The sequence below is a fragment of the Dermacentor andersoni genome, chromosome 1 (genome assembly GCF_023375885.2).
Source record: "Dermacentor andersoni chromosome 1, qqDerAnde1_hic_scaffold, whole genome shotgun sequence".
Classification (NCBI taxonomy): Eukaryota; Metazoa; Arthropoda; class Arachnida; order Ixodida; family Ixodidae; genus Dermacentor; species Dermacentor andersoni.
Window position 1 is genome coordinate 211,236,740 of NC_092814.1, and position 27,573 is coordinate 211,264,312.

The 27,573-nt window shown below is 47.5% G+C and overlaps 3 protein-coding genes across 3 annotated transcripts in view; 1 reads left to right on the forward strand and 2 right to left on the reverse strand.

The window, feature by feature from the left end:
* Positions 1-14,419, forward strand: part of LOC126547029 (nose resistant to fluoxetine protein 6-like) — an 81,804-nt gene extending 67,385 nt beyond the window's left edge. Inside the window, exons 8-14 of the mRNA XM_050194849.3 lie at positions 2,070-2,235; positions 5,197-5,276; positions 7,347-7,469; positions 7,626-7,746; positions 8,311-8,503; positions 9,059-9,201; positions 9,615-14,419. Coding sequence (XP_050050806.2) covers positions 2,070-2,235; positions 5,197-5,276; positions 7,347-7,469; positions 7,626-7,746; positions 8,311-8,503; positions 9,059-9,201; positions 9,615-9,896 — 1,108 coding nt within the window. The 3' untranslated portion in view covers positions 9,897-14,419. The remainder of the gene's footprint in view (positions 1-2,069; positions 2,236-5,196; positions 5,277-7,346; positions 7,470-7,625; positions 7,747-8,310; positions 8,504-9,058; positions 9,202-9,614) is intronic.
* Positions 14,420-15,736: 1,317 nt separating this feature from the next.
* LOC126547030 (nose resistant to fluoxetine protein 6-like) overlaps positions 15,737-27,573 on the reverse strand; it is an 80,802-nt gene continuing 68,965 nt past the window's right edge. The window contains exons 12-14 of the mRNA XM_055062616.2: positions 25,487-25,673; positions 20,501-20,643; positions 15,737-15,955 (exon numbers count right to left, since the gene is read on the reverse strand). Of these exons, the coding sequence (XP_054918591.1) occupies positions 15,749-15,955; positions 20,501-20,643; positions 25,487-25,673 (537 nt within the window). The 3' untranslated portion in view covers positions 15,737-15,748. The remainder of the gene's footprint in view (positions 15,956-20,500; positions 20,644-25,486; positions 25,674-27,573) is intronic.
* Positions 22,715-24,091, reverse strand: LOC129380858 (dnaJ homolog subfamily B member 6-like). The gene has a single exon (XM_055063014.1). The coding sequence runs from the start codon at positions 24,025-24,027 to the stop codon at positions 22,972-22,974; it is 1,056 nt and encodes a 351-aa protein (XP_054918989.1). The 5' UTR covers positions 24,028-24,091; the 3' UTR covers positions 22,715-22,971.

Sequence of the window (27,573 nt, forward strand, 5' to 3'; positions counted from 1 at the left end):
ACTTCCGCGTGCACCACCAACTGCAGCGCCTGAAATGTGAGAGCCAGACGCTTACATGTTCCCTTTAACAGTGGAACTACCTGTACATTCACTGCAGTTGTACTACACAAAAGATCTATTATTTCATATTGAAGGCGTCCAGGGAGCCTTCAATGTCACTTTTCCAACTTTGACTATTACAATAATCAGTAGCTGTGCAATTAGACGCCAGAAGATAGCCGGCACAGAGTATCACGCTGTTTCAACTACTTATGTTTGTCCTATCTGCTCGATGGCAATAAAAAAATAATATGCTTTGAAATTCGAGACGTTCGCTTTCAGATCTCACTGCTTTTAGTCTTCAATGTTTTGCTTGCTCTCTGCGGTGCTGACGAAGGCGAGACAGACAGCGCTTTCGTCTGCAGCGTAGCCTTATACATGTCTTACCGCCATCCATACACTGTACCGATGCAAAGTGCCAGCCGGTATACATGCTTTAGTGTGGCAGCCATGCATGGGCAGTAACTAACGTCCGCCGTGTGCGTGTACTACCTTCCATCACGCTTTTTACGGCGATAGACCATGTGTTCTCGTCGAGACCGACGTTTTACTACCCCGCTCACATCAAAAGCGAAGAGCGGCGCACGGCAGGACCGGTTGCCGTCGGTGCACTGGTGCGCTTTGTTCGTTGACTGAAAAGCGGAAGCAGTGCAGCGCGTGACTGACGTGCTGCACTGTATTACTGTTTAGTTGCGCCGGCAAGCAGCGCCCTTATGGAGAGCAAGCCGGTTCATGCACGACCAAACGCCAATCACTCCTTTCATGCTCAATTGATTTGCACTCGGCGCTGCGTGAAAGAAAAAAAGAAATAGTATCGGTCCTGCCCAATCGCTCAAATGGTAGGAACGCTTCTGCTACGATGAATTATCACATCGCTGCGGCGAACGAATTGTTCGCTCACATAAGAATCGCGTGAGCAGCTTGATCGCTGGCAGGCACGTCGCTTGCACCCTACCATACTTGCGCACAGACGGGACGCCGGGTCGCGAAGGGGCTCACGATAGCCGCATGCCCTGGTGTGCACGACGCAGTAAACTGGGCTACGGGCCGTTTAAAATGAAAACAGGCGTGCGCAGTTGCCCGCGCGCTTGAAACAACTGTGCTTAGACAACATCTTCTTTTTTCTTTTTCTCGAACATTATAGAGGCTTGATTTCTGCGCGGACGGCGCCGTGGATGTCCTGGTTTTGGTTCGCGTCTGGTGCTAGCATTTCGCAGTTTGTATCTGTTGCACAAGATCGCTGTAGCGCTTGCGGTTTGCGCTTTCTCGACTACAGCACAGACTTACACGCACTTAACACGGAAACATTTGAACCAGTCTTTTTTTTTTCTACTAGAAATATTATAAAGAAACAGAAACGCCTGTGGTTGTTAGCGTGCACGCAATGCAACGCAGACGGGTGTATTCCACCCCCCTCGGAATGCGGCCGCCGCGGCCGCGACCGATCCCGCGACCTCGTGCTGAGCAGCGCAGCGCCATAGCTACTGTGCTACCGCGTGGGTGATGAGACAGAACAATTTGAGATTTGAGATGGAGGATATTTCTAGAGCTAGTTGGAGCAAGTAGAGATATTTATTTTCATGCGCATAAAAGCTTTGCATCTGTATGGCTCTAACGGCTGAGGGTATGATAATAATAATAAAAAAAACGGTGACGACCTTCAAGGACTGGATCCGATCGTTGCCTAATGCTAAAGAGACACTTAGCTCGCTATGGAGCTTCCCATGTGCGGCTTCGATATGCCGTGAGCCATACTTCGTTATATCTTGTTTCCCCTTACCCACTACCCCAAATAACGTATATGACAGGCACTTGCGTTTTACCGCTTGACAATGTATCCATATTTGACATGGTTCAGACTCATAAGCGGAGTTTTTAGCAAGTGCATATTAATTGTATACACCGCGAGGCCATATTGCACTCTCAACTAGTTAACCGTAAAAGGCGTACAGAGCCATTTGAAACTGTTCACATTTCAATTTATGCTGGTAGTACGCATGCAAAACTTGTTGACCTTTGGCCTTTCTCAGGCTGACGATTCCGGCGATGGTGGTGGTGCTATGCTTCTTCCTGTTCCCGCTGTTCATATCGGGACCTCAAGACCAGGACCTGATGGGCCAGGAGCAAGAGGGCTGCAACGAAAACTGGTGGACTATCATGGCCCAGATAGTCAACTTTGTACCCAGTGAAAAAAGGGTACGCCTCCACCGGCATCGTGGGAATTTTTTATGGTCCGCTGCTAGCAATTGTCTTGTCTAACAGCGAATATCCTTCATAAGAAGCGAGAACTTCTCGCATTTCTGCGTGTCTGTTCCTTCTTCTTCTGGTAACACGTGTTTCATAAGGCGTGATGTCCATAGACTTGTGGGGGGGGGGGGGGGGGGATGCTGCAAGTGTCTACCAAGTGGACATGTCCTATTCGTCTGGTGCTGAAGTGTTGATTGGCTGAGAGCGCCTGTATCCTTCTGACGCGCACCCCAGCCCAGCCACTGCAAGTGTCCGCTAGGTGGACACTTACAGAATACTCCCTACTCCCCCCGCCCCAGTACCCCAGATGATCTGCAGCATCATATAGTCGCGCATATCAGTCCGAGTTGGGGTAAAGCCCCATTAATTGCGTATCCTCGCGACGCAGCCTCATCGTGAGATATACTGGAGTTCTTTTTATGAGTGCGATATTAAGTTTTTTCAAGTACACTTTCCCCTCATTGCACCCCCCCTCCCACCCGCATTCCGTGTTTTAAAGAGCAGTAAGCTTCAGTTATCAACAAGAATTTCTCTTATTTAACTAAAGCCAACTAAAACGCGTGCACCGTAACACTCGTGCACAGTGGCACCATCTACAATAGTTTTCAAGGCACCCTGATCCTACGAATGCTCCTTTTTTTGCTAGCGCATGGTGTTCCCTGTACGAATGTAGTGACACGTCATCCTGTCGGACCAAGTTAACTTGATAGCAAGAAGAAGGACCTCCTATTAACTTCCCCGACTTTGCTGGGACCAGGAGGGTGAAGTTTTTATGCCTTTTTATTAATTTGTTTTATATTTTTCGCACTCACGGGAAAGTTGTTCCTGAATTATTCAAAACATGCTACATACGTTTCAGGCAGTCTATGCCAAAGGTTCTAATGCGACTCCGCGAATGACTGCAACCATTTATGAGCTGTGTACAGAAAGTAAGTAGTGTTTTGTTCGTATGCTGCTAGAGTGCCGTAAATGGTGCGTGAGACCTACTACACAGCCCAGAAATGGTGTCCTAGCCAATTCTCGTATCTGTGTTTTATTTTTCAGCGCGGTAGTACAGTCAATGAGTCTATATATTGAGCAAACTGGACGGTTCCTTAACAACAGGCGTAGGGAGGATTGTGCAGCTGTAAAAACGCAGATGGCAGGGGTTCATCTAGCTGATCATTGTCCAAGATGCGGGGCAACACCATATGTTGCAGCAACAGGCGTTTTTGAGAGGTATCCGCAAGAGACTCAAAGATTCATGAGGTGTACTGCTTTGTACGAGAACGAGACAACTGCGTGAGCATGCCATTTGTGTCCTTGTCACAAACAGAAATAGAATTTTCAGAGCCTTCTTACCAGGGCGCATGTGGGACGTGTCTGCGCTGTACTTATTGGTAGTTTGCATGTATATATATATATATATATATATATATATATATATATATATATATATATATATATATATATATATATACGAATGCTCCTTTTCTTGCTAGCGCATGGGTGCGAACTTCTTGCTGGCGCAAGAAGTGCCGGTAATCACGCGCTTCTAGTATCGCGTTCCATTCGCTGGGCACTGTTCGTTGGCCGCAAACCGCCAGCATAACATTTGTTTCTTTCGCGACAGAGTGGAATAAATCGTCAATAAATTCGATGGCGATCGGGCTTGACTTCCGAAAATGCCCGGTGTGACAACCTTATAGATTCGCGTATAAGATAGAATTCTCACAGGGGGAAAGGGGTCACCCCAACCCTTTTCCCTTTGTCGAGCTCTTCTTTTCCCTCTTCTTTAAAAAGGTCACGTGGGCCCTTTTTAGCGAAGTCTGACAACGACGGTACAAGGTCCGCATAAACAGCTTCGATGTAAAAGACTTCCGTGGCCGGTACACCGACGTCACCACTGCAGTGGACGCCCTGACGAGTTTCTTTACTGACAATATATTCAGTGACCAGCCGAGAAACCTTTGGCAGCAATACTGACAAAAGTGGTTTTGCTGCCTTCATTCTTTGCATTATTTTTCCAGACTGTCTATAAAAAAAACGCATGATGAAAAAAAAAAGGCTTCCGCCAAGGTTTCAACTGAGTAAAAGCGCCTGCTGCCACGGGACGACCCTGACATGAAAGCGAATTATCAGAGGAAGTGATGGCGATCTGACTTGAAGCTCACTGTCGCGGATTATAGGGGCGATTTGATGTGAAGGACGGTGTCGCAATCATCATATCTCATTGGCTATACTGTACCACTTTATCTCCTCTCTCGAAGCAACGCCATATAAACCTCCAATATTCCCTCTTATAGAGTATCTTTGCAAGGGTAAAGCGATCTCGTTTTCAGGAAAAAAAGAGAGATCAAACGCCGCGACAAAGCAATACGGCCCATATAATTCTTGTATCACACCTTTCAGTCAAGATTGGTTGATTCCCACCAGCTGCAAGGACACCGCAACACCTTTATTCTTTCCCTGCTGCAAATGTCTTCTATGCACCTGTGTGGTAGCAGATTATACAGGGTGTCCCAGCTAACTTTAGTCAGAGCGTAAAAATATGCAAATGCCACGTATATGGCTGGACAGAACCAACGTAATGTTTGCCGTTGCTTGGAGATACTCAATTTTTTTCATTCCGTCTAATTAGATAATTATTCTTAATTAATTAATCAACTTATATATCAAATATATATATATATATATATATATATATATATATATATATATATATATATATATATATATATATATATATATATATATATATATGTATATATATATGTATATATCACGTTTTCTTTTCCTGTTGTTTTGAGACGACCACTAGGATAACAACGTGCAGAAATCCGTGAGCTGTACAAACTTTTTACCGTCTTTGGTTCTTGTACATGTCTAGTTACAGAGGTTCACTAGTCTTCCGTCTCTGTCTTTGCGCAGTGTATGCAGCAGTACTGGTACATCAGCAGCGACATGCAGATATTCCTCGTCGCTGTACCAATGTCCATCATATTTGTGAGGTACGTGCATTTCAATGATATGAAAACTATGCTAACCTTTGCGATTCCACCGTCGAAACCAGAGCGCCCTTTGCCCTGTCTGTGGAAATAAGGCACAAATGATGCACGTCATGTAATTAAGTTGCAAACCAATATACCCCAAAGGAACAGCTGTTCGGGAATTTCATTCTTTCCTAGTATGTCTAGTTGCTGGTACTGTTGGTTATTTATATTAATCGTCCTTATCTTATTATCATGTGCTTGCTTGCTCACATAACAGCTATAGGCGGCCCAACAATAGACAAAAATGATGATAAAGATACGTACACAAAGGTAAGACTGACACGGACAAGAAACAAGTGTAGGCGAGTGACTCGTGCACCCAAGACAACTCGGCGTGCGCTTTTGGTATTCTGGCGTCAACAATGAAGTATTTTCAGTGACTCCAATGCAGCTCTACATTGCTTGCATTCCACCTTACGACGGGGACCCTAGGAGCGAATAGTTATAGAAACTCGATAGATCATCATCCCCTGTAATGACAACGACAACACGTCCCGTTTCAGTTGCTCAGAAGGCACCGCGGCATGATGGGCGACGAGCATGCCGATGAAGTTGCTCGACCTTCGCATGAAGAGGGCGCGCAGGAACCCATCCGGCTGTCAAGAGCTTCGCGTACTTGCTTGCGAATGGTGTCACACAGTCCTTATAGAGCACACCAAGTTTCCAGCACAGACGTCTGCAATGCTTGGACCCCTTCTTTCGTCTTCGTCCTCCATCTCGACTATCCCGACCATAGACAACAGTACTTTACTTTGCCAACTGTGGCTTGACGTCGCTTTCACCAAATTGTTTGCTTTCCGCATTGGGAGGGACGATATTGCTGCTTGTGGCTACTGCGGTAGCGAGGAGAAGCTATCGAACACGTTCTTTGCCATTGGCATTGCTGTAGCGCACAGAGGCAGCCGCTCGCGACCGTGTTGGCCCGTCTCGACGACCGGCCGCTTTTGGTGCAGACAATCTTGGATTGACGGCCTACACGGTCATCACACCAGGGGTGGCATTCTCGGATGATCACTTTCGGCGATACTATCACTTTCGGGTAAAGTGGTACATGGCGCTTGGATGATTGGAGAGGTTTTGTTCAACCAGCCAATCAGCACGCACTGAAAGTGATATCTCCGAAAGTCACCGTCCTAGAATACGTCCCCAGAAGCCAGTGTTGAGATGTTTACCTTCGAGTGGCCTATTATATAGGCTCTGACACTGCCAGGCGTTCCCTATATCCTATATTTTTATTTTGTGCGTTTGCGTTCTTTCACTGCTATTATTTCCCTCTATCTCCCCACCCCCACCCTTCTTTTTTTTGCTTTCTCCCAGTGTAGGGTAGGAAACCAGAATATTTCCTTCCGGTCAACCTCCCTACCTGTCCCATATCATTTGACTCTCAATAATACAACGCATATTTAAGCTTTGTCGTTCTAGTGCACTAACAACCACAGAACTGTGCGCGATTTATAGCGGGCGGTGAGCCGCCAGATGGATGTGTCGTGCACATGCTCATCTACAGTGTGCATTTGAGGTGCTCGAGAGCGTCAATGCAAACAGTGCAAATGCTACGTCACCTGCAACGTCACCGATTATGGAACGTGACTTCGGCAAATCTTCAAAGACAGAACCCGCAATGCCACCACTGGGAGTGCGCCGCTCAACTACAAAGAGGAAGCGAGAAAACAAAAAAAAACAAAAAGAAGAAAACAGGGCGAGGGGTTAATAAGGAGAATGTGACACGGTTCCCCGGGTCCGGTATGGGAGAAGACAGGAAAGAAATGTCGCTAGCAAGCGAAAGCCTAGGCAAAGGGAGAGCATCTATGTGGGCAGTGAAGCTAGCCTCGGGGCTGCGCGGAATAATAAAAAATATTTCAAAAATTCTTGCAGTAGAACGCCCCCATAAAGGTGCTTTACAACTTTCAACGTACAACCAAAATTTCTTATGGGGGGCCTGGTGAAGAGCACTTTGAGGACCCACCTTTCTTTTATGCATGCTACGGAAGCGTTGTGACTGCAATAACGTCTGTGCAATGATTGCAGGAGCCCGGCATGCGGCTTCTCCTTGGCGTTGCTGCTCAGCGTTCTGGCATCTGTGGCGGCTGGTCTCGTAACGTATATGAAAGACCTGAAACCATCTATCGCGTTCACAATCGATGACTTCAGGTAAAGCCGCGTTGCTTCTAGCCGTTTTTAGAACTCGTTTGTGCATGTTCGTTTCCTTGTTCCGATGCCCACTCCGCCTAGGAACGTTAGCTTGCATTCACCACGCACTTTTCTTTTGCTTTCTCCTGCCCCCGGATCTTCACCCTCGTGCCACAGCCGCAATCTGGAGACTGCCGAATTTGTCCACGAGCTTCCTTACTCGAACTTGGCCACCTACTTTATGGGAATACTCTCCGGTTACTGCGCTGCCACTTGGAGTAAAGCGTGCATAAACAAGGTAAATCTTGTGTAGGCTTCTCTAGTTAGCCTAAATAAGCTCGTTCGGAAAAACTAAAGTTTTAATTGATTCTATATCTCAGAATTTCCGAACGGATAAATAGTAACGGGTGGATTATTATCGAGTGAGTGTTAGCTCATGCTCGTTGAAGCAAAATATACTCGTAGGTATTTGCATGCGTCGCATAATAAACGCGCTGCATACGAGACTTCAAATAAGCTAAAGTGATACCGGTTCGCCGCTAAACCAATAGCCGTTTCCTTCAAATATATTTCGTCTCGTGTGACATAAACTCGTCAATGCCGGCTAATTAACCTGTGTTAGGGTCACTCGAATATGTAACTCGACCATTCACTCCATACGTGGTGCCACTAATTCGGCGTCCGTGCAGCTTCCCACGTACCCCTTTTACGTTTCATATAAAGTGTGCTCAATGCACGGTAACAGCGATGTCGCGAAAATCCGAAGCTCTGCTTCTGGGCGTCTGCGGCGACCGCCTCGCATTTCGTATACATATAACGACGTGTCTCTGAACGAGCCGCCGCCTCCGACTGGTATCCTCAGGTGCTGCAGGCCTTCCTGTGGATCTTAGCGCTGTGCCTGAATGTGTTCCTGGTGTTTGTTCCGTACGCGTGGAACCGATGCGAGACGGACGACCTGAAGCAGCTGTACGCGGCCTTCTACGGCGGCAGCTACCGCTACCTCTGGGGCCTCTCCTGGTGCTGGATCGCCTACGCATGCGCCACCGGAAGAGGAGGTAATGCCGGCCACCGGCGCTGAATCCTTTGTGCGTCCGGGACGCAGTTGACAGAAGCGGAAGCAGCTGAAAGCGATGCCGGGCTCATTTGAGCCCCCTTGTAACGATAATTTTCAAGGGCCAAGCACTAGCAAACTGCGGTCGCTTGCGCCAGCCGATCACCCTGTTTCTTACTTCCTACTGTGAAGAAGCTAAGTTTGTAAACAGATGAAAAGAAAAAAAAAAGAAGGGGGACGGGGGGACGGGGGGGAAGCTCCGCGCTCTCGGACCAAATTTTTTGTCTCCACCGTGCCTAGACTTCGTTCTATCTCCTCCTCCTCATGTGTTTCTCCTCCTGCTTTTTTCACTTTATGAACAGCAGTTAAACAGCATTTATCTGCTGTTCATAAATTCTAGACTAATTGCAGGCAAGCTTCACGCTGTGCTGTAGTGAAGCAGCGTTAGTATCAACGTGGGCGGTTGCGCACCAAAGCAGTTCATTACGATTGCGTTAAGGAAACGTACAGACATGGTACATAAATCATAGCAACACACTAAATGATTGACGACTCGCAGGGATCCTCTCCAGATTCCTATCCTGGAATCCCTTCGTGGTCCTGGGAAGGCTGACGTTCGGCGTGTATTTAGTACAATACGTCGTCTTCATCGCCAGGCAAGGAGTCAGCACAAACACCTTGCAAGTCAACGAATTTCTACAGGTAAGTTGTATCTAACAATCCAACTAGACATCTTCAGTTGAGCCTGAATGCTGTCTCAAGGAACAGTGCTGTATAACCACGCTTTGTCCTGGTAACAGCGCGGTCGGTGTTTCTCTCAATCAGTTTTCTTTTTCTACTAAGTTCTGGCAACCTTTTTGACTCGCATTCCTCAGGGGGAAAAAGAAGGAAGGGGGATTATGTTCAGAAGCTGTCCATATTCGAAGCCACTGCTGTTGCGTAATCATCCTGCGCCAAGCAAAAAAGGCTGCTTTGCGGTTCGTCGACCAGCTATTTAGTGTGTTATTGCAAGCTTCAGTAACAAAATAGACTTTTGTTTTAGACACACGCAGGCGCTGACTTACCAAAATTGCTTTTTGGCTTTCGAGCGAGTGACGTGATCCCCGTGTGCGCAGGTCAAGGACTCCTTGGGCGTGGCCGTGATCAGCTACTTCTTCGCCTACCTCCTGCACGTGGTGTACGAGGCGCCCGTGGCCGGCGTCACACGGATGATCTTCCAGTTCCACAAAATCCGCAAGCCGGGAGGAGGCTCCAAGAAGCGGCCGCAGCAGCCGCAACCCGAGTCTCCGCCTCCAGCCGCCACCACATCCGAGCCGACCTCGAACGGATCGGCGGCTGCGCCCATGGCCAACAACGACTCGAGCCACATCCCGGCCACCATTCCTGAAGAGCCTTAGTCCTGAGCTCCGAACGCGTGGCCAATCCAGGGACGTACGGCTGTGTTACAAGCATCGGCGTGGAGAAAGGAGGAGGAGAAACTACAGGGCGTAATATAAATTCATGAGCCCTTTAAACGAGGCATTTAGGTGCGAGATCAACAAAAGCAGCGACACTGCCTCGAAGGGAAATCAACTTTGTTTTTTGTTGTTGTTGTTTGTTTTCAAACTGACGTCTTCCGCCTCTAGAGAAAAAGAACTGAGGCTCCAACTCCGCTTTGGCGTCACGTTAACGGAATACTCAGCGAACACGTGAAGCAGAGAGAACAGGATCTGACTTAGTGGCAGTGCTACTACTTTGCTGATCTGAACCCCGTCGTGGCATCATCAACCGTTATTGAGAACAAGACCCTGGATGGTACCGCGACCCCTCGTGATGCCGTGGGAGTTAGCACGCATAGCTTTCGTCTGAAGAGCTCTCGCATACTGCGTTTATTTCTATGCGCCAATAGGGAGGAAATAATGTTGAGCTGCCTGCTACGATCAGTTCTACAAATCATCTCGACGTACGGCCTCTAGCGTACTGTGGGGCCTCGGGAAGGCTGTGCCAAACGGTAATGCCACTTGGAGCGCCAAAAAGTTTGCGTCGACGCGAAAGAACGTAGAGCTCCTCGACCACTGTGCTTTCTCCCATGCCGGATGCTAAGCACGAACACTCGTACGGCCCGCGACGGAAGTCGTGAAAGTCATAGTTCATTCCCAGATTGCCTCTCTCCCTCTGTCTCTCTTTCTTTGTATGTGTGTGTGTGAGATGTGTCTTTCAGGCGCGTTGGTGCCTTGTTTTCGCGAGTCAACAAACGATTATGAGGTTCAGCTGGACTTGTTTTGAACGGGTTCGAGGTCAACAGTTCCCGATGACATGTGCAGGATGTCTTGAGGGACGAATGTATTAAAGAATTGTTCGCTGCAGGTTATTGTTGCTCAAACATGCCCAATGCTTATGCTATTTCTGTTTTCTGCGCTTTTTCTGCCTGAAAATGAGCGAAGAAGGTATTTTGGATTCCAGTCAAATAGTTGGAATGTCCACGTACCAAGCACCACTAGAAGATACAGTTTTCCATGTCCCAAGGCCACTCCATAAAAATTATTTTAAAAATAGTTCGAAAATACTTTATGAGAAAAGAAGAATGCATTTACAGGACTCTGGTAAAATTGTTGGGCACAACCGCGTGGGGTTTCTTTTTTTATTTATTTATTTTTTTTTCGTGTCCGAGGCAAGAGAAAACGCAAAGGAGGATTCCTGTCCTTTGCTTTTTTTCACCTCACCGCTCCAGGCCACGAGTGTTTTGTTTCATTGCTGTGTCTACAGTCATCAGTAAAACAAGCGTGTCCTGGTCACATCATTGTGGAGAGTCCCCGCACAGTGTTTCTTGCGCAAGAAAAGTGGCGCCGTAGTGCTGTAGCCACCAACAGAATGCTGGGAAGACTAACATCTTTCTTTTACGGAGATCTAGGAGACCTTAAAGGTGCACCCGAGAACCAATATTCCGTGTTCACAAAGGCTTAGTGAGCACTAAAAAGAGTGTAAGAGCTATTTTGTTATAGAATTGTCAATTATATTGAGTGGAATGCGCAGTTACTTGGGCTAGGGTGTACATTTACATTAAAGGTTGACGTTAACGCCGGCGGGGTGGCTAAATTTGGAAGAAAGAGGACAACGGACAATGCTTACTTATTGTCACTTCCAGTCGAAAGTCTCATTTTCTTTTTAATTATTATTTTACCGTTCGATGCAAGCCCTAATGTAAAATTTATTACAGTGGAATCAATACATTCCGGGCAAGCAGAATGTGATGTTGGGCTAGTTGGTTCATGCTTGAAATGCGGTTCTGGCGCAGCAAAACTAAGCGGACAGAAGAAGGGAAAAAATGGCGCTCTTTCTGTGCCTTCTTTCCGCTTAGTTTTACTGCGCCAGAACTAGATTTCTTCCGAGGAAGCTCATTCCGAGAACACCTTATTTTTCCAGCCAAGGTACACGTACACTAGGACCCTCATCCACGCTAAGCTGTCCGCGTCATGGCACTCGAACGACGGGTATACCCAGCATGTTGATCTCGCAAAGGAGCTTGTACCACACTCTCCCTTCGTGTAATAAGGAACACTGCTGGTGTCGGGAAGGTACGCTGCTTTTCGGTATCACTCGGCCGGTGGTGGTGTGACCGTGCGTGCATGGTCACATGGCACCATACTGCATGCGCGTGACAGACTCTTTGTCGTGGTTCACTCCAGAGAGAACACCAGCGATTTAACGTTCTTGGAAACTTCAAAATTTGGCAATAGCCGCTCGTTCGTATAGGGTTTTCCTTCGCAGAGCTGTTGCAGAAAAACGATGCTTCACAAAAGCCCGACAGTGACCAGTCATAGACAAGCCTTATGATGTTGAGTGGTGCCTGTGTGATGCGATGCATTTTCTGCAAAATCCCTCCTTGCTTATAGTAAAATTAAAATAAGTTTAAGGGTACTCGCTACCATTATGGCGGCTATCGCTACTTCTATTCACTTCGCATTATTTTTAAAGAAGGCAACTAAGTCATAGGTAAAATATTAATCAAAAATTTTCAGGCCACTGCGCCGTGAGGGTACTTGTCAATCATTGTAATTGGGAGGACCACGAACTTCGATGCTGAAAGCCACAGAGCTTGACGGGGACCTTGCTTATTGATTTCCTCCGCTTCGGTGTGCCAGGTATGCTACAAGAGCTCTGCAACAGGACCCGGCTACACATATTTTACTTGCGGAGGGACTTGAAGACTTTCGACTGAGACAGTATACATGTGCTTACAGAGGACCTTGGGTCACAGAAGCGCCCGTGCGCCTGAGTTTCTTCCTGATCTGGGAGCTCAGCTATGGAGTTTGAGATGCAGTGTGCGCGTTCAATACACGACTGCCCGAGCAGGTAATCTGAGCACGCAGAGAATGCATGCTTGGATTATCAAAAGGAAGAAAAAAGTACAACAGCTTTACCGCGTTTTTTGGGCCGCCAGATTTTTGTGAGACGTTGCCCCGCTCACTATGACAGCAACGGTGACACGAAGCACAATAGCACCGTGTCGCCGTCGCATAGTAAAGCAGTTCTCTCTAGCTGTCCCTACATTTGTAGCACCACCGTGTGGATGGTTCTCAAAATTATACGGCACGGTGCCTTACGTGTAATACATGATCGTGCAGAGCGACCACCTTTGCACACGTTGACGTTTCTTGATGGTCGTTGACGGGCGATGATACCGTTTGCTATGGTTGAAGTGAGCCTGAAAGAATTCCCTCGGAGCAGACACACCGTTGTGTCACGGAGGGCTGGCTATGGTCTCTCGTCAACGATTCCTTGCTTGGGATGACCTGTCTTGTCAACACTTATGCCATTGTGCAATGCAAATCTGAAAACTGCTCTTGTCTGTCGCTTGTTGTCCCCAAATGCTTTCAGAGTGAAGTTTTGTGTTTTTGGATTACAAGGGGGGTGCGATGTGAATCATGCAAACTAAGAAATTCGATATAGTAAAACTGCTCCATATAAGAGTATTACTTCACACTTCTTACTGTTCAATACCAAGACTAGCCCTAATAATAATTCAGCCGATTAGTGATAATTTTCATTGTCACAAATTATCCCACTTGGGGACGTAATTGAACTTCTGCGTGATGTCGTGCATCGCGATTTGCCCCCAAGTAACAGGATTCAAAAGAGACGTGTTGTAAACAGATGTTCTGCCCTAGCGACACGAGTGAAAAAGAAAAAAGAAACACCATCCTGTTCAGGCGTCCAGGCTATGGACAAGATGAATGACTGCAAAGGTCAAGCTGTTTCTTCTCAAACATCTACACATTTACACCCTGTACACACACCGTTATTCACGCATGAAGGCACTGCCTTCAAGACCGTTTGTAAGCTCACGAGCCACATGTTGTCAAGCGTATACACCCACGATTAACCTGCGTGTTAATCAGTCATTATTTAATTCGAAATGTGCCTAAAAGGAACGAGAGTTTTAATGAAAGCATCATCATTGCACGGCCATTTTTACGATGTTGAATACATATTCGTAACAAAGAGCGTATAATCGTTTACATACGGCATGCGACAGTGGTTTGACTATACTTATCAATGCACCTATACAAGAGCCCATCACTCGACGCCACGAGCACTTTCACCTAGACTAGGCACGCAAATAATTGTTCACACTGACAGGTGGGGAAAGCAACATTATCTTTGCTGCTTTTTTTTTCGTTCTTCCGTTTATCGTGCTTTTTTGTTGTTGTTATTCTTCGCGACTACGGGACAAGAGTCTTTTGCTCAGGCTCTATTGCACTCTATTTATGGCCTTCACTTCTTTCCGTGTCTTTGTTGATATATTTGATGCTTACGCGGTTTCCTGTATTGTTTTATATTGTCCCACAAACCGCGAAACTGTTTAGAAAACCTTTCATGTGAAATCTTGTACGTTTGATATTTTTTAGACCATGGAAAAATAAATCGTTTCACCTTTAAACTAGGCTGTTCCGCCTTGCTAGAATTTGAGGTCTCATATTTTTTTCTCTCTTGTCTCTAACTCGAAGCTGACCAGTTTAAATGCTTGCTTTCGATTGTCACGATGTTCTTATTAGAACGTATCCGCAAGCGTTGACAACATTGTGCGTGTTTACAAATGTGCGCAAGCCCTTCCTACCATTGCAATTACGTACACCGAACCCTTTCACACGAGCTACTTAACTTTGTAGGTCTTCAGGCCCGATGCATATATCTAAATAAAACAGCGCAACGTCGTTCTATGTCGCTGCATGCGCACGTATTGGGACGATGACGTTGTGGTGGTGAGCTCGAGGTATTCCTATAATGTGAGAGCAGTAAACGAGTATGCTAAGTTGTGCCGGCAACGAAAGTTGCCAACATTTCCAATATTAAAGTCTCACTCAATCAATCCCTTTCGTGCCATCATTAAACACAGTCTCCACTAGCGCATACACATGATCAATAGCCATATAAAGTAAAACCAACATTCTCTCATCTGACATTATGTGAGCTTCATCATTTTACGCTAATACTTCAAAAGAAACATGCTTCAAAAACACCTTGCAAGTTGGGAGAAGCTCAAGGGAGGCAAATACGAACGTAGGAAGCTCAAATGGAGTTAATTCCTTAATTACCGTACATTTTTTTGCGTTTTCGGCCGTGAATTAATTATGTCCTTGATGATATATCTATGACTTGATATCCCGGCTAACGTCTTAATGTAGTCCACGAAGACCATGAAGAGAAAAGTATGTAGCATTCCGCAAATTTCTCAATTACCTGATTTATCAATATAGATGTGAGCCCAGTTTTGCATATCCCTTTCAACTTTAGCGGTAAGTTGGAAGGATCCCGATATCCTTCCAACTCTCCGCTACAGTTTAAGCCACGATGCATTGCGTGTAAATGGCCGCAAGTTTTTCGAGTACAATGTACCGCCAACATTTATCATGCACGCTACTTGGCCGCAGTGGCTCCATGGGCGGAAGGTTGTTTGCAGTAGCTGAAACAAAAAAACAATTTACTTTCACGACGGCGCCACGCGCACCGTAGATTCGCGTTAGAGCTCTCTACAACTCAGATATTTCACAAAACCATGACTATAGAGATGATCGCATGCGATTCATTTCGGGAATCTGTAGCACGACTGGCCGAAAGTCAATGCAGCACGACCTTTGTTGGGGAGAAGCGCTCGATGACCGTCGATTTCGATGCACCTTGACTCCGTGAACATACACTGACAGCGCTCGTGTGACACGAGTGAGTAAGACAGTGAAACAGTCACAGTTGCGTTTTAAAAAAAGTTGTATTAGAGCTTGCTCTGTTGCTCGCACGTGGCGGCACAGCTCGAGGTGACGCCTGCTTTCTTCTGTGCGTCACCCGCGGCGGCGCGGCCGTCGTCTGCCCGCCGGCCGAGCAGCATCTTCTCGAGGTTCGCCACGGGCGCTTCGGCTGCCAAGTAGAGCACGTAGGCCCAGAGGTAGCTGATCGCAGACACGCCCAGGAAGTCCTTGAACTGAAAGCGATACGGCCTCGTCGATACGTGTCACAGTATACACTTCCCGCGTACACACCGGCGCTAAGTGTGCAAGGCAGTAAAGGCGGCGAGGAGGTGGAATACGTTGCGCTTTGCCGCAGAGAGTCGGACCCACTTTACCTTTCGGCGTATGCTATTTCTCCCAGTTTATTTCATTCCTGCTCTCGCGTCCTGGAGGCCACGGATTAGGAATATATCGTAACTTCCCTTTCACGCGTCTCTCTCGTTCGGTAGATTTCTTCTTATAACGAAAGCAGCGCCACTTCGGCAAAGTGGATTACGTGTCCCATTTTTCCTGGCTTTGTTGTTTTCGTCTTAGCGTTCGCTCACCAAGCGTGGGTATATAAAGCAGGAGTGGCACGGATATAGCGCCCGCGTTATTCGCCCTCCACGGTCCCGCGATAGTCATCGCCACATGACAGAGTTGCGCGGCGGAAGGGTGGTGTTCTTTTAATCCTCGCTAGCTGTCGGTCCTTATCGCTATATTTTTTTCTTTAATCCTGACTGAGCTTGCGAGGAAGGACCTTGGAAGCTTTGCCGGCTGTTTTCTTGCTTGAGTGGAGAAAAGCGTGCCCGGGGACGACGCAGCACCGAGTGCGGCTGTGAACAAGGCAATTAGACATACTTCGCAATCGCGCCGATGCTATCGAGACGTATAGATGCTCGATAGTACCCGTTTGTATTTCCCTATCGGCAAATTTTTCACGCTTCTAGTTTTTTTTTTTTTCACGCTTGTAGTTCAAGAGAGCTCTCCAACACCTCCAGCGTTTGCAGTCTATCCGTTGTTCCTCTTAAACATTTTCACAAGATTACGTAAGGAAAATCTGGCGCTGGAATCAAGGGTAGTGCATTTATTTTTCTATTTAGCGTCGATGTAACATATTGCAACGTTTTTTGCTGCTATTAAAGGCTTCTAATTCATTTGGTCACATAATTTCCAGTGTATGAAGAAATAACGACACTCAAGCGCATCTTTATGACTAGATAATAGTCGTCAATTGTGCAGCCACACCCAACAGACAACTTGCTGCTGGCTGCTGTCTGGCCTATAGTAGACAACTTCAGTCACATGGTATACGCAAACGGGCATGAACAGATAACTTCGGCACTGGGTATGCGCAGTGGGCATGTGCCACTGGGTATTGCCGGTTCTTGACAAATCGCCCAGAATGAATGTGCCACGGTGACACAAGAGATATGAAGCCTGAAAGCGTATTTAGATACGTGTCCGTGCTTCTCTCTGCATATATACTATCATCAACGTTCTTTCCACGACAAGCACCAGACATCGCCTTCGTCTTCGCCCGACGCAGACATCGAACAGCCTCACAGGCGACGAGGCTATGCTCCTGCCATCCGCTGCTGCCTGGCCCACTCGAGCTTCGCGTCATTTAGATTGCAACATTGCGTTGGATATGCATGTTTATTAAATGGCTTGGCCCGTGTGTTAAGCTGGGACAACACATATCATATGTCGCCCTATATTATGTAATGTTTTTGAGAAACCGCCGAACATACCCTGAGTAAAACTGTCTTTTGAGCACGAGGTACCGTTTTATATTTGATTATATGAAATGAAGCGCTAATACGTACACCGGTCTATAGGACATGCAGTCGCGAAAGTCACAGCAATCACAGGAAATGCGTACAGCCCTGGTTACGTCTGTATAGAGTTTACTAAAAAAATTATTAGACGGTATACTGGCCCTGCGACCGCTCAATTATTATGGAAACGGTGAATAGTGCATGTTTTTGTCTAATCTTCGTTCTCGAGGCTTCAGATGTTGTCGTGGTTTTATTTTTTCCCCGCTTCATATTTCGAAAATTTCAAGCTATTGTAATTTTTCAAACAGATTAAGGCACTAAGTAACTGCGCACATGCATACCAGGGACGTCCCGAAAGTAAGTTTCGTCATCTTTTTTTAAAGAGAACATGGTACACCAGGGGAAAGAAACAATCGCCATAACAATCTATGTGCGTTGCTGGTTCAACGACGGAAGGAGCGTCAGCGGAGGAGGAATGAAGTCGAGTACAAATCACGATGGCAGACAGACATGTTCTGACAACATGGTCGCCAATGGAGGTGCATGCTGGGGTGCGATCGGAGATCGTTGTTCGCCGCGTTCGTTCGCTTACCGGCGTGCGTGATTGGCCTACTCCGCGCCGACGTCGCCAGCCGCGGGGCGCGGCCATGTTTTTGGTGACGTCAAAATGGCAACACGCTCCTGTCAATCATCTTGCCACCGAGCACGTCGTCTGCTATAGGCGCTGAACGCGATGGGAGTTGGGAAGTTTGGAGCGATCATCGCTTATTACGAGACCGGCTTCGCATGGCGCGTCTGGTGGATTGGATTGCATCCGAACGGCGGCTTCGGCAGCTGAATAGCACGTTCGGATCCAATCCATAGTTTATTTCGGGAAAAATGGCGCTTGCGTTGGGAACTTAGGTTGTTGCGCTGGCGTTGCTCGAGGAGGAAGGAGAGCGGGTGGTGGTGCAAAACGCGCTTGAAGAAATCGCCGAAAGCGAATTCCGGCGTCGCTTTCGTTTCTCGGCAGAAATAGTGCGTTGGTTGTACAGCGAAATCGGCCCCATCATTGATGCCAGCGAGCCACTGGAATGTTGTTGCTGCCTCTTGAAAAGTGCGCCACTGTGCCCGTCGTTTCTTTTCTTCTCTTTTTTTTTTTTACTTCTCGCTGTGCGGGAAACAACCTAGGAACGACGCAGAGAAACTAATAGTTATAAATTGCAGTAGTCACACGTACTACTATTTGAAAGCATGATTGAGCTTGAGAAGAAAAAGATAAATTTTTTAGATAAAGATTTCATTTGTTGGAAGACGAGAAACATTTCGTTTTGTAATATACTGTCTGAAAGCAGACGACAAACGAGGGAAGCAAACTTCCGTGGAGTTCACCGCTTGCCGATTGATTGCTCTCTCCGCCCTGTTCTCAAAAATTTTGCATACTGCCACTTTGTGACGTTGCAGCAACCGAACAGAACGCGTATCGAACAAAGATCTCCGATCGCGCCCCTGTTATCCGGTATGAATGGGCACTTGTTCCCTGTATTGAAAGCCGCACTCTCGGGACGTCACTTCCAAAACAATGCTGAGGTGGAGCAGGGTGTGCGACAATTCCTTGCATCGCAGGGCACCGAGTTTTTACCAGAGTGGTTTCTTCGAAGCGATCGCACGCTACAACAAATGTCTCAATGTCAGTGGCGACTATGGGGAAAAATAGTGCGAGGTGTATAGTTCATGATGCCATGGTGTATTTTCATTTTCAGTAAAGTTACCGTGTGAAAATAAATGACGAAACTTAGTTTCGGAACATCCCTCCTGTAATCATTGCGAATTGTTGAACCTATGACGCGACCTTCTGCCTATAATGATCAATTGGCGTAGTCGCAAAGCCGTTTGAAGCCAGAAGAACGAAAGCCAAATCCATGTACTACCCATCAGTGACATGCTGCTGGCTTAACCGCAATACTTGCGGCTCCCATAGACACCAGCGCCAGAGTCCCATCTATCAATTTTTGTAGTAACCTCTATTATGAGAGCGAGGAAGCACTGTGAAGCGACTTGCTTTATCTAGGGAGCTCACGCTGCAGTATGCGTTTGCGCCACCAGCGGATGACACAATGAGTCCAGACAGAGTAGCGTCTTCTGATTCTGAGCATGCGCTACCAAGCGCCGACTACAGTTGTTCCAACGTGTCGTTGTTCATTGATTTCGGCATCTCGAGACTTTCAGTGCCCCGCTCTATACGTCAAGAAGGCCTTCTCTGTCGCCAGGCAGCGAAATGAATTCTGTTATCGTATGACCAATCGTTTGATCACCGCTCCAGCAGTTATCGTTTAGACTAGCACATTTGGCAACATGTGCTAAGAAACAAAAGTCCCTCTTGAGCCAACAGCACCTTCGCACTGAACTACTTGCTCTGGCGCGTTCCGAACGGCGCACCAGGTTAGACGAGATGCGTATACCAACCAGAGTTTATCCTAGTTCACTCCATAACGAGATGCGAGGTGCTCCTATTGAGGCGTGCACGAATACCCTCTCTGCCGACTCCCTAAATTCAACGTTACACACAATGTAACGATGGGTTTCTCCCTTGCATGGCGTGCGCTTACTTCCGCGACAAACCCCACGTTCTGCGTGATTGCCCGGGTGGCCACGCAGCCAGGCGCGGGATCGCAGTCAAATATCTACTGCACGTAGACATGCGATCCTGGGGGAATGACTGGTGACCCGCAGACATCACGAGGGCATTGCTCGAAGACCTTAAAGTTCTAGGCTTGGCTGACGACCAGACCTCCCTTCTCTCCACGGGCACGGAAAGCGGGTTTCGCAGTAAATAAAGGTGTTCTCTCTCTCTTTTTCTGCGATAGAAGGCGCCAGTGCTTACAAAAGTGCACTGCTCCGGTAGTATATGGACAGCCATGATGGAACGATAATAATAGCAAAACAAAATAAATTATGTGGTCGTTTAGCAGCCACGGCCATGTAAGTTTGTCAACGTACCTGTAGGAATTCGTGGAGCTGCATGGGCACAGTGATCACGCCCACGCGCGCCAAGTAGACGAGGTAGTGGATGAGGTAGACGGAGTAAGTCAGTCGGCTGGGCACGACGAATCCTCGCCACGACAAGAACGTGTTCACCGGGCCTGCGCAATAGGAGGCTGTTGAGGGCTGCTTCCGTTAGCGAGCATCGTCTGCGATCTCCGGTTAATCGTTTCCCTACGTTGCAGAAAAGCTAGCACTTTTTTCGCCATGGCATTATTCGTCACCATGGCCACCCCATAGCATCGTTCTTTTTGCGTGTGATAATTCCGAACTTACTGCTATATAAACCTTTCCAGTGGCTCTTGATATGTCCGCGGTCTGAGGCGTTTCTTGCACGCCGCGCGAGGTTACGCTAATCTCATCCTTAACGCTGGATCCACGCGACAGACCAAATCACTAGTTTGTCCTCCAGGTGCAGGGCAGACGTCTCGACGCCATCCTCGCAGGTCCCACGGGAGTGCCGGCGACGATGGAATGAGATACCCTAAGCAGCAGGCGCGAACCCCGGCAGGCCAGTGGATGCCAAAGACCAATTAACGCCGATGACACACTCACGAGAACACGAACGCCGAGGTGTTTGGTATATGACCCCCGAACTGAAATTTGTCAGCCAAAAAAAGCCCAGACGCGATATACGTAAAATGTCCGTCTATTTGGGTCCCTCCTAACCGTTTTCTAATTTTCATGAAACTGGTCAAACGCGACATGAGAAACAAAAACATATGGATCGCTGGCTAAGATAAACGCGTGAAGAGGTATATTCCAGTGATGTATACGCAAGGTAACCTTTATTATGCAAGGTGCCCCACGTAACTTGTGCCAAAATTTAAAAAATATGCAAATGCCACGTAGGTAATGTTTGCTGTCGCTTGGGTCAAGTCAGGCTAGTTTTTTGTACTTCGTCTAATTACACAAGTAGTTATTAAATAACTAACTTCTAAAGTATTATATTTACGGTAAAAGTTTCAATGATAAAATTGAAGACCGTCCTGAAAAATTCCCGATCCAGACTTCTGTTGCTCAACACATACTACGTAAAAGTTTTTTTTTCTAAGCATGAAATAATCCCACGTAATCCCGCGAAAGGTGCCGCACGACTAGTCGCGCGGCACCTTTTTGTTGTTTTTCGGGCTTCTTTCAGGCTTGAAAAAAACCTATGCAGCACGTCTTGAGCGACATAAAGCTGGATCGGGAATTTTTCAATATAGTCTACAATTTCATTATTGACAGCGAAGCTGACTTGACAAGTTAATTGATACTCGACAAGGGAGTTAACAATAATTAAGTAATGAGGCGAACTAAGAAATATAGTCTAACTTGCTCCAAGCGACACTGAACAACATTACCTTAGTTCTGTCCAGCTACGTGCGTGGTACTCACACATTTTTAAATTTCGGCATAAGTTACGTAGTATACGCCCTGCTTTATTCTTGGTATTTACATTTCAAAGCATATTCAGGGCTTAGATCCAGGCTGTCGATCCAGTCGTTATTTCGGTCCGTCGTGTGAATGTGTGCCTGCAGACGCGCGATACTGCCGGCACGTGATCAGTGGGACCTCCGGTCAGTCTGTCATGTGGATCCAGCTTAAGCAACCCTGCTGCAACCGCGAATCATGTGCGCAAGACGACCGCACACCGAAAACACACGTTGATCCGTCGTATGCCTAAAATACGACAGCTGCTACGTTTATGGGTGCAAAGGTTTTGCCAGCCCTCAACGACGGGAGTGTGCCGATCCACGAAGCGATGCCAAGTGCCAAACCATCAGGATAAGCAGCCAGGCAACGTCGGCATGGAGAACTGTACGCGACGTTTTGGGTACGTAGTTCATCGAGCATGAACCCCTAGGCCATAAATGAAATCGAGTAGGCACAATATGCAAACACAAAACGAATAACCCTTTAACAGGACTGCGATTTCAGCATGCGCTGTCGCCACGCGCGCGATCAAAAATAATGCATTTTCCACGCGACAGCCACACACCACAAGATAGAATAAACATTACGACATGGACAATCCTTTTAAGTGAGCTTGCAGTATTTACCAGTTCGAAGGGCGAATAATAGGCGCAGGAAATACGGGACTAGGACGCAGTGACACAAAGAAAAGCGTTTGGTATTGTGAGAAAGTATATTCACGTTCAACACCAACCTGAGGTTGATTGCGTTTATTTGAGGTTTTATTCTATTATCGGTCGCGTACCAACATTACATACTCTGAAACAATAGCTAATTAACATATAGCTATTCGATGAGCACGTTTTCAAACGGGAGTAAATGTATCCAAAGCTTCACTGCGGCGCTACACTATACACGTCGCAACTGAACTAAAGGCGCATGATGGGAACCTTCGATCTCACACGTCCGTAAGAACGCCAGCGGCGTTATTCCTGGGTACGCCTTACAATCTCACGGGGTCAATGTGATGGCTACTTGGGCGCCTTTCCTTTCGGCGGTGCGGCAGGTGCCGACGGGCCAGCCGCACCATCGGCGGATTCCTTCTTGGCGGGCTTGGAGCTCTTGAAGGCGTCCTTGGGCCCACCTGTGGACTTGGAGCGAGCGCGGCTTTTCCCTATTTTGCTCGGGACGCGAACAGAAGCGGACTTGAGCCCCGGTTTGGCATCGCTCTGGCGCGGACTACCGGCTCTGGCGGGCGGCGCCGTCCGTGCGATCTTGGCCTGCGAGGCGCGCTTGCCGAGCACCGGAGCACCTCCGGGGCCCGGCGGCGCGGCTGCGATGTCGCTAGGCTTTCGCTGAGCGAGCGCACCACCTTGAACGACCTCGTTGTTCTCGATGACTGCCTGCACGAGACCGTTGACAGCGCGCGACACCGGCACGCCATCCTCGAAGCGCAGCACCGTCTTCACGCTTTCATCGATGGTGGTACGCGTCTCGATGCGCTTGCCGCCCTCGTACCAGGCGGAGGACATTTCCTGCGTCGGCATGCCCGCGAAGCCCGGCGCCACGCTCATGCCGCCCGGCACGTGCGTGGCGAAGAGCACGTCGTCCACGTGGTACAGAAATCCCGAGTGCTCGGTGGGTCCGAAGCTCTGCGGCCAGAAAGGCAGGCCGCCGGTCAGGACGGTGGTGCCGCGCGCCTTCTTGGCCCTACCCGGTTGGCCGGGCCGGCCGACCAGGTCCTGGAACGGACCGCTGGCCGCGCCAAAGAACTCCCTGAACACCTCTTCCGGTTCGCGGAAAGTGAACGCGTACGCGCCGCCGCTCAAGTTGCTGCCGGGCGAGTCGGTCTGCGGCTGAGCGTTGAAGGCGCTGCTGCCGAACTGGTTGTACTGGCGCCGCTTCGTTCGGTCCGAGAGCACTTCGTACGCCTCGGAGACCGCCTTGAAGCGCGCCTCGGCCGCCTCCTTTCCTTGGGGGTTCTTGTCCGGGTGCAGTTTGAGTGCCAGCCGCCGGTAGGCGCGTCGTATTTCTTCTTGCGAGGCGTCGCGACCAACCTCGAGAACGCGGTAATAGTCTTCGCCCATGGCTCGCAGCCGTTGCTGGGGGCTTGCTGTCCACAGGGAGCAAATTTAGTCGACTTTCCGGAGAATTTCGAGGCATCTTCCCCGTCTTCTTTCTCCACTTCGCGTTCTTCTGTATAAGCCACTTGGTCTACTAGGATCCCCTGGCGATTGCACGATTTTGGATTTACACGACATCAGGGACTGACAAACGCGTAAAAATCGCAGGTAGTGCTATTCTGGCTGACAACATTGAAATTCCAGTATTTTTGGATTTTTGGTGGGAGAAACGTAAAGAAAACAAACACAATGCAAAATGATAGAGCATTTTGTTTCTAACATCTAGCTTCAACGCGACCACAATAATTTTCATCGTCACATTTTTTAGTATGGCTTTATACATTGATCATTATGATTATTGTCATCGCCATTTTTACTCAGTCATGCAAGATGTCATGTGACAGCCATTTAAATTGCTGGCATGAATTAATGAGTAGCACTGCTCTGTATAGCACCGAGATCATAAGCACTATTTTGTTAATTTTGCATTATTTGTATGCTCTTCTGCATCAAAGACTATTATAGCAAACAACAAAAATTCACACAGTAAATATAAAAGAAGAAATCTCAACGAATAACCGAATTACACACGAAAACATAATATTGTTATGGGGAGAAAAGTGTGATTAATTATTACATTATTCATTAATTATGGGTTTTACGTGCCAAAACCACGATCTTATCATGAGGTACGCCGTAGTGGGGCATTCCAGATTAATTTTGACCGCCTGGGGTTCTTTAACCTGCACCTAAATCTAAGTAAACGGGTGTTCTTGCTTTTCCGCCCCGCCGAATCGGCCGCCGTGGCCAGAATTTCATCCCGTGACCTCATGCTTAGCAGCGCAACATCCAAGCCACTATAAGCAACCACGGCGGGTAGAAAAGAGTGGGAACAACAATAACTGCATCAATAATACTGCAAACTAAGACAAAGAATAGGGAGAAATTTAGAGTGGAGTTCTTTGCATCTCACACAAGAAGTCGAGTATGGCCTCACCAACGTTACTGTGGCTGAAACGCGGAGAGGAAGCACCAAAGGAGAAGACCACCGGAAGAGTACATTTTAGGCTAAGGTTTGGAAAGGACTCTTAAAAAGTCTTTTTCTATGGACCAAAAATCAGTGACAGGTTAAGAATAAATGTTCTTTAGTGAGTCACCCTCATTACAGGCATGGCCCAAAGCGTTGGAGCAGAACAATCAACAGCAATGGGCGCCAGGGTCCTGCGGAAAACTGTGCATACGCGAAAGCAGTTCTACGAGCCCTGTAATTGCCGTCGCGTCGACTAATTCGAGCATAATTCGTTCTAAAAGCGATTTGCACTAACGCTTGCAAAAGGGCCACCATAGTCTACTTCGAGAGCAAATTCTATCTGACTATACACGCACGCATCGCTTCATGAGTACGCAAATAGTATCGCCTTGCCTGCTTGTCCCGTGGCACACGCGTAGGTGATCCACCCGAGGGACAGCGCCCAGGCGTTCTTGTGCAGGGCCGCGTAGAGCGCCGCCACGCCCCTCGACGGCAGCTTCAGGTTGTTCCAGGGCCACGAGGCGAACACCACCACGGTAGTGCAGCACAGTGACAGCGCCCACAGCAGGCACCGGGAACACTGCAGAATGGCGCACAACTTGGCGGGAGGCCCACGCAAGAAGCCGCCCGCACCGAACGCAGAAAGCGCAAGCTCATCGAGCTCTCTTTCATAACCTCGCAAAGCCCAAACACCATTCCGCATAAAAGAAAACGAGAACATATTCCGTGTGATTTCGGCCATGGAAAAGTAGCTTGTACAAAAAGAAAATCAATACAATGTTTGAGTTTAAACTTCGTGTTGTAATCAATGATGTAGTAATTGCTCTGCTTTGCTATCCACAACTAAAAAACTTGCTCCTGCGTAAGAAACACGCTACTATGGGCCTTGCGTTAAGTTTAACGCGAATAAATGAGAGTTTTTAGGTATCAAAGTCGGCGTAGCAAAACTGATACGTTTCGCTTTGTGGGATTAAATGGGAACTAAACAGCAACACTGAATCATTTCACACCGGCAAAGTATTAGAGTTTCATTCATCAGGAGGAAAAGGTTTGCGAATTTTGGACAAGATAGAACAGTTTGCCTTTCTTGAACTTAGCACCGCGACGTCAGCGTGACGTAACGAATTTCGAAGTATATTATGTTTGGACCATTTTCGAGCAATTAAAGGAATCACACTTTCAAAAATTGCTAGGTATATATATATATATTTTTATTTCTGTTAAAATTCGATAGTTCATTACCGATTAACAATTTACTCGACTCAAGAAGACGCCGTCAAGATGCGCGACGTCACAGCGAGCTGGTACGAGAACATCACAGAAGCGTCGGCAACCGCCTTACGTTTTTGCATATTTTCTGGCTTATCGAGCCTCCTATCACGGTTAGCGACCGCTTTGCATTTGCAAATGTGTGGTTTACTAAAGCGGCTTAACGTTCCTCTTTAGTGTCGCTTACAGCTTACGCCAACGCTTTTATACGACTGGTGCCTGCACGGCTTGCGAATTAAATGATACGAAAGGATTCAGGAGCCTAATGGCCAACTTTAAGCTTTGCGAAAGGTTCCTCGGTGAATCTAGACCCAGGGGCCCATAATTGATGAAGCAGTTCGCATGCTTAAGCACTGCCACCGGCCGGTCCAGTCGTTCATCGGGAAGGACAACGACATCGTGGGTGACGACGTTGACGCACTGCCGTACTTAAATGCCGGATTGGAACCTATGATAACACTAAAAGCATTTACATCCTCTCTCGCGCCCACCAAATATGTTGCAGGGGAAGGGGACACGAATTTTCACGACGATGCCGCCACTGCTGGTGAATGTTTTGTGTCTGAGCGTGTTTGCTTTTTGTGTGCAATATCTTAGTATTCCCTGTCTATAGTGACAACAAAGATTCGTCGCAGCAGTGAAGCTAACGTAAAGTCGCCTTTCAGCGGGCAAGCAGGAGTAATTGGAACTGCTCGAAAAGAGCTCTCTCGAGGGTTCACATCGATATCGTCGCCACCGCCGAGGCAGCCGTGAGAGACGTGAGATTAACAAAGCAGTTCCCGTCGCTCTTGTTAGCCGACTGGAAAGTAAATTAAGACATTGTCTAGGTCCATTTGTCCATCGAAGTAAAACGGCACTCATGCCAGCATGCCTCTTTTCCCCTCCACTTTTCTTTTTATTCTAGTGGCAGGGGACTTATCCAAACTAAAAGTGACGTATGCTGCGCAAAAAGGCAACAACAAGAAACGAATTGTATTCAAGAAAGAATTTTTTTATAACTTCCTCACGCAATCACAGTGAACATGAGCTGTCCTGAACAATGTCTAAAGCCCTCAAGCACATTGCGGCATCTCATGCATGCGGTTGCATGTTCAGGTAGCAGAGGTTCTTGTTCTTACTAACGGAACCAAGTCCCTCTCATTAGAACGATAGAGTTCCTTTGACCTGAGTACACGACGATAGATATGGGTGTCTATAAGCAATTTTGTATT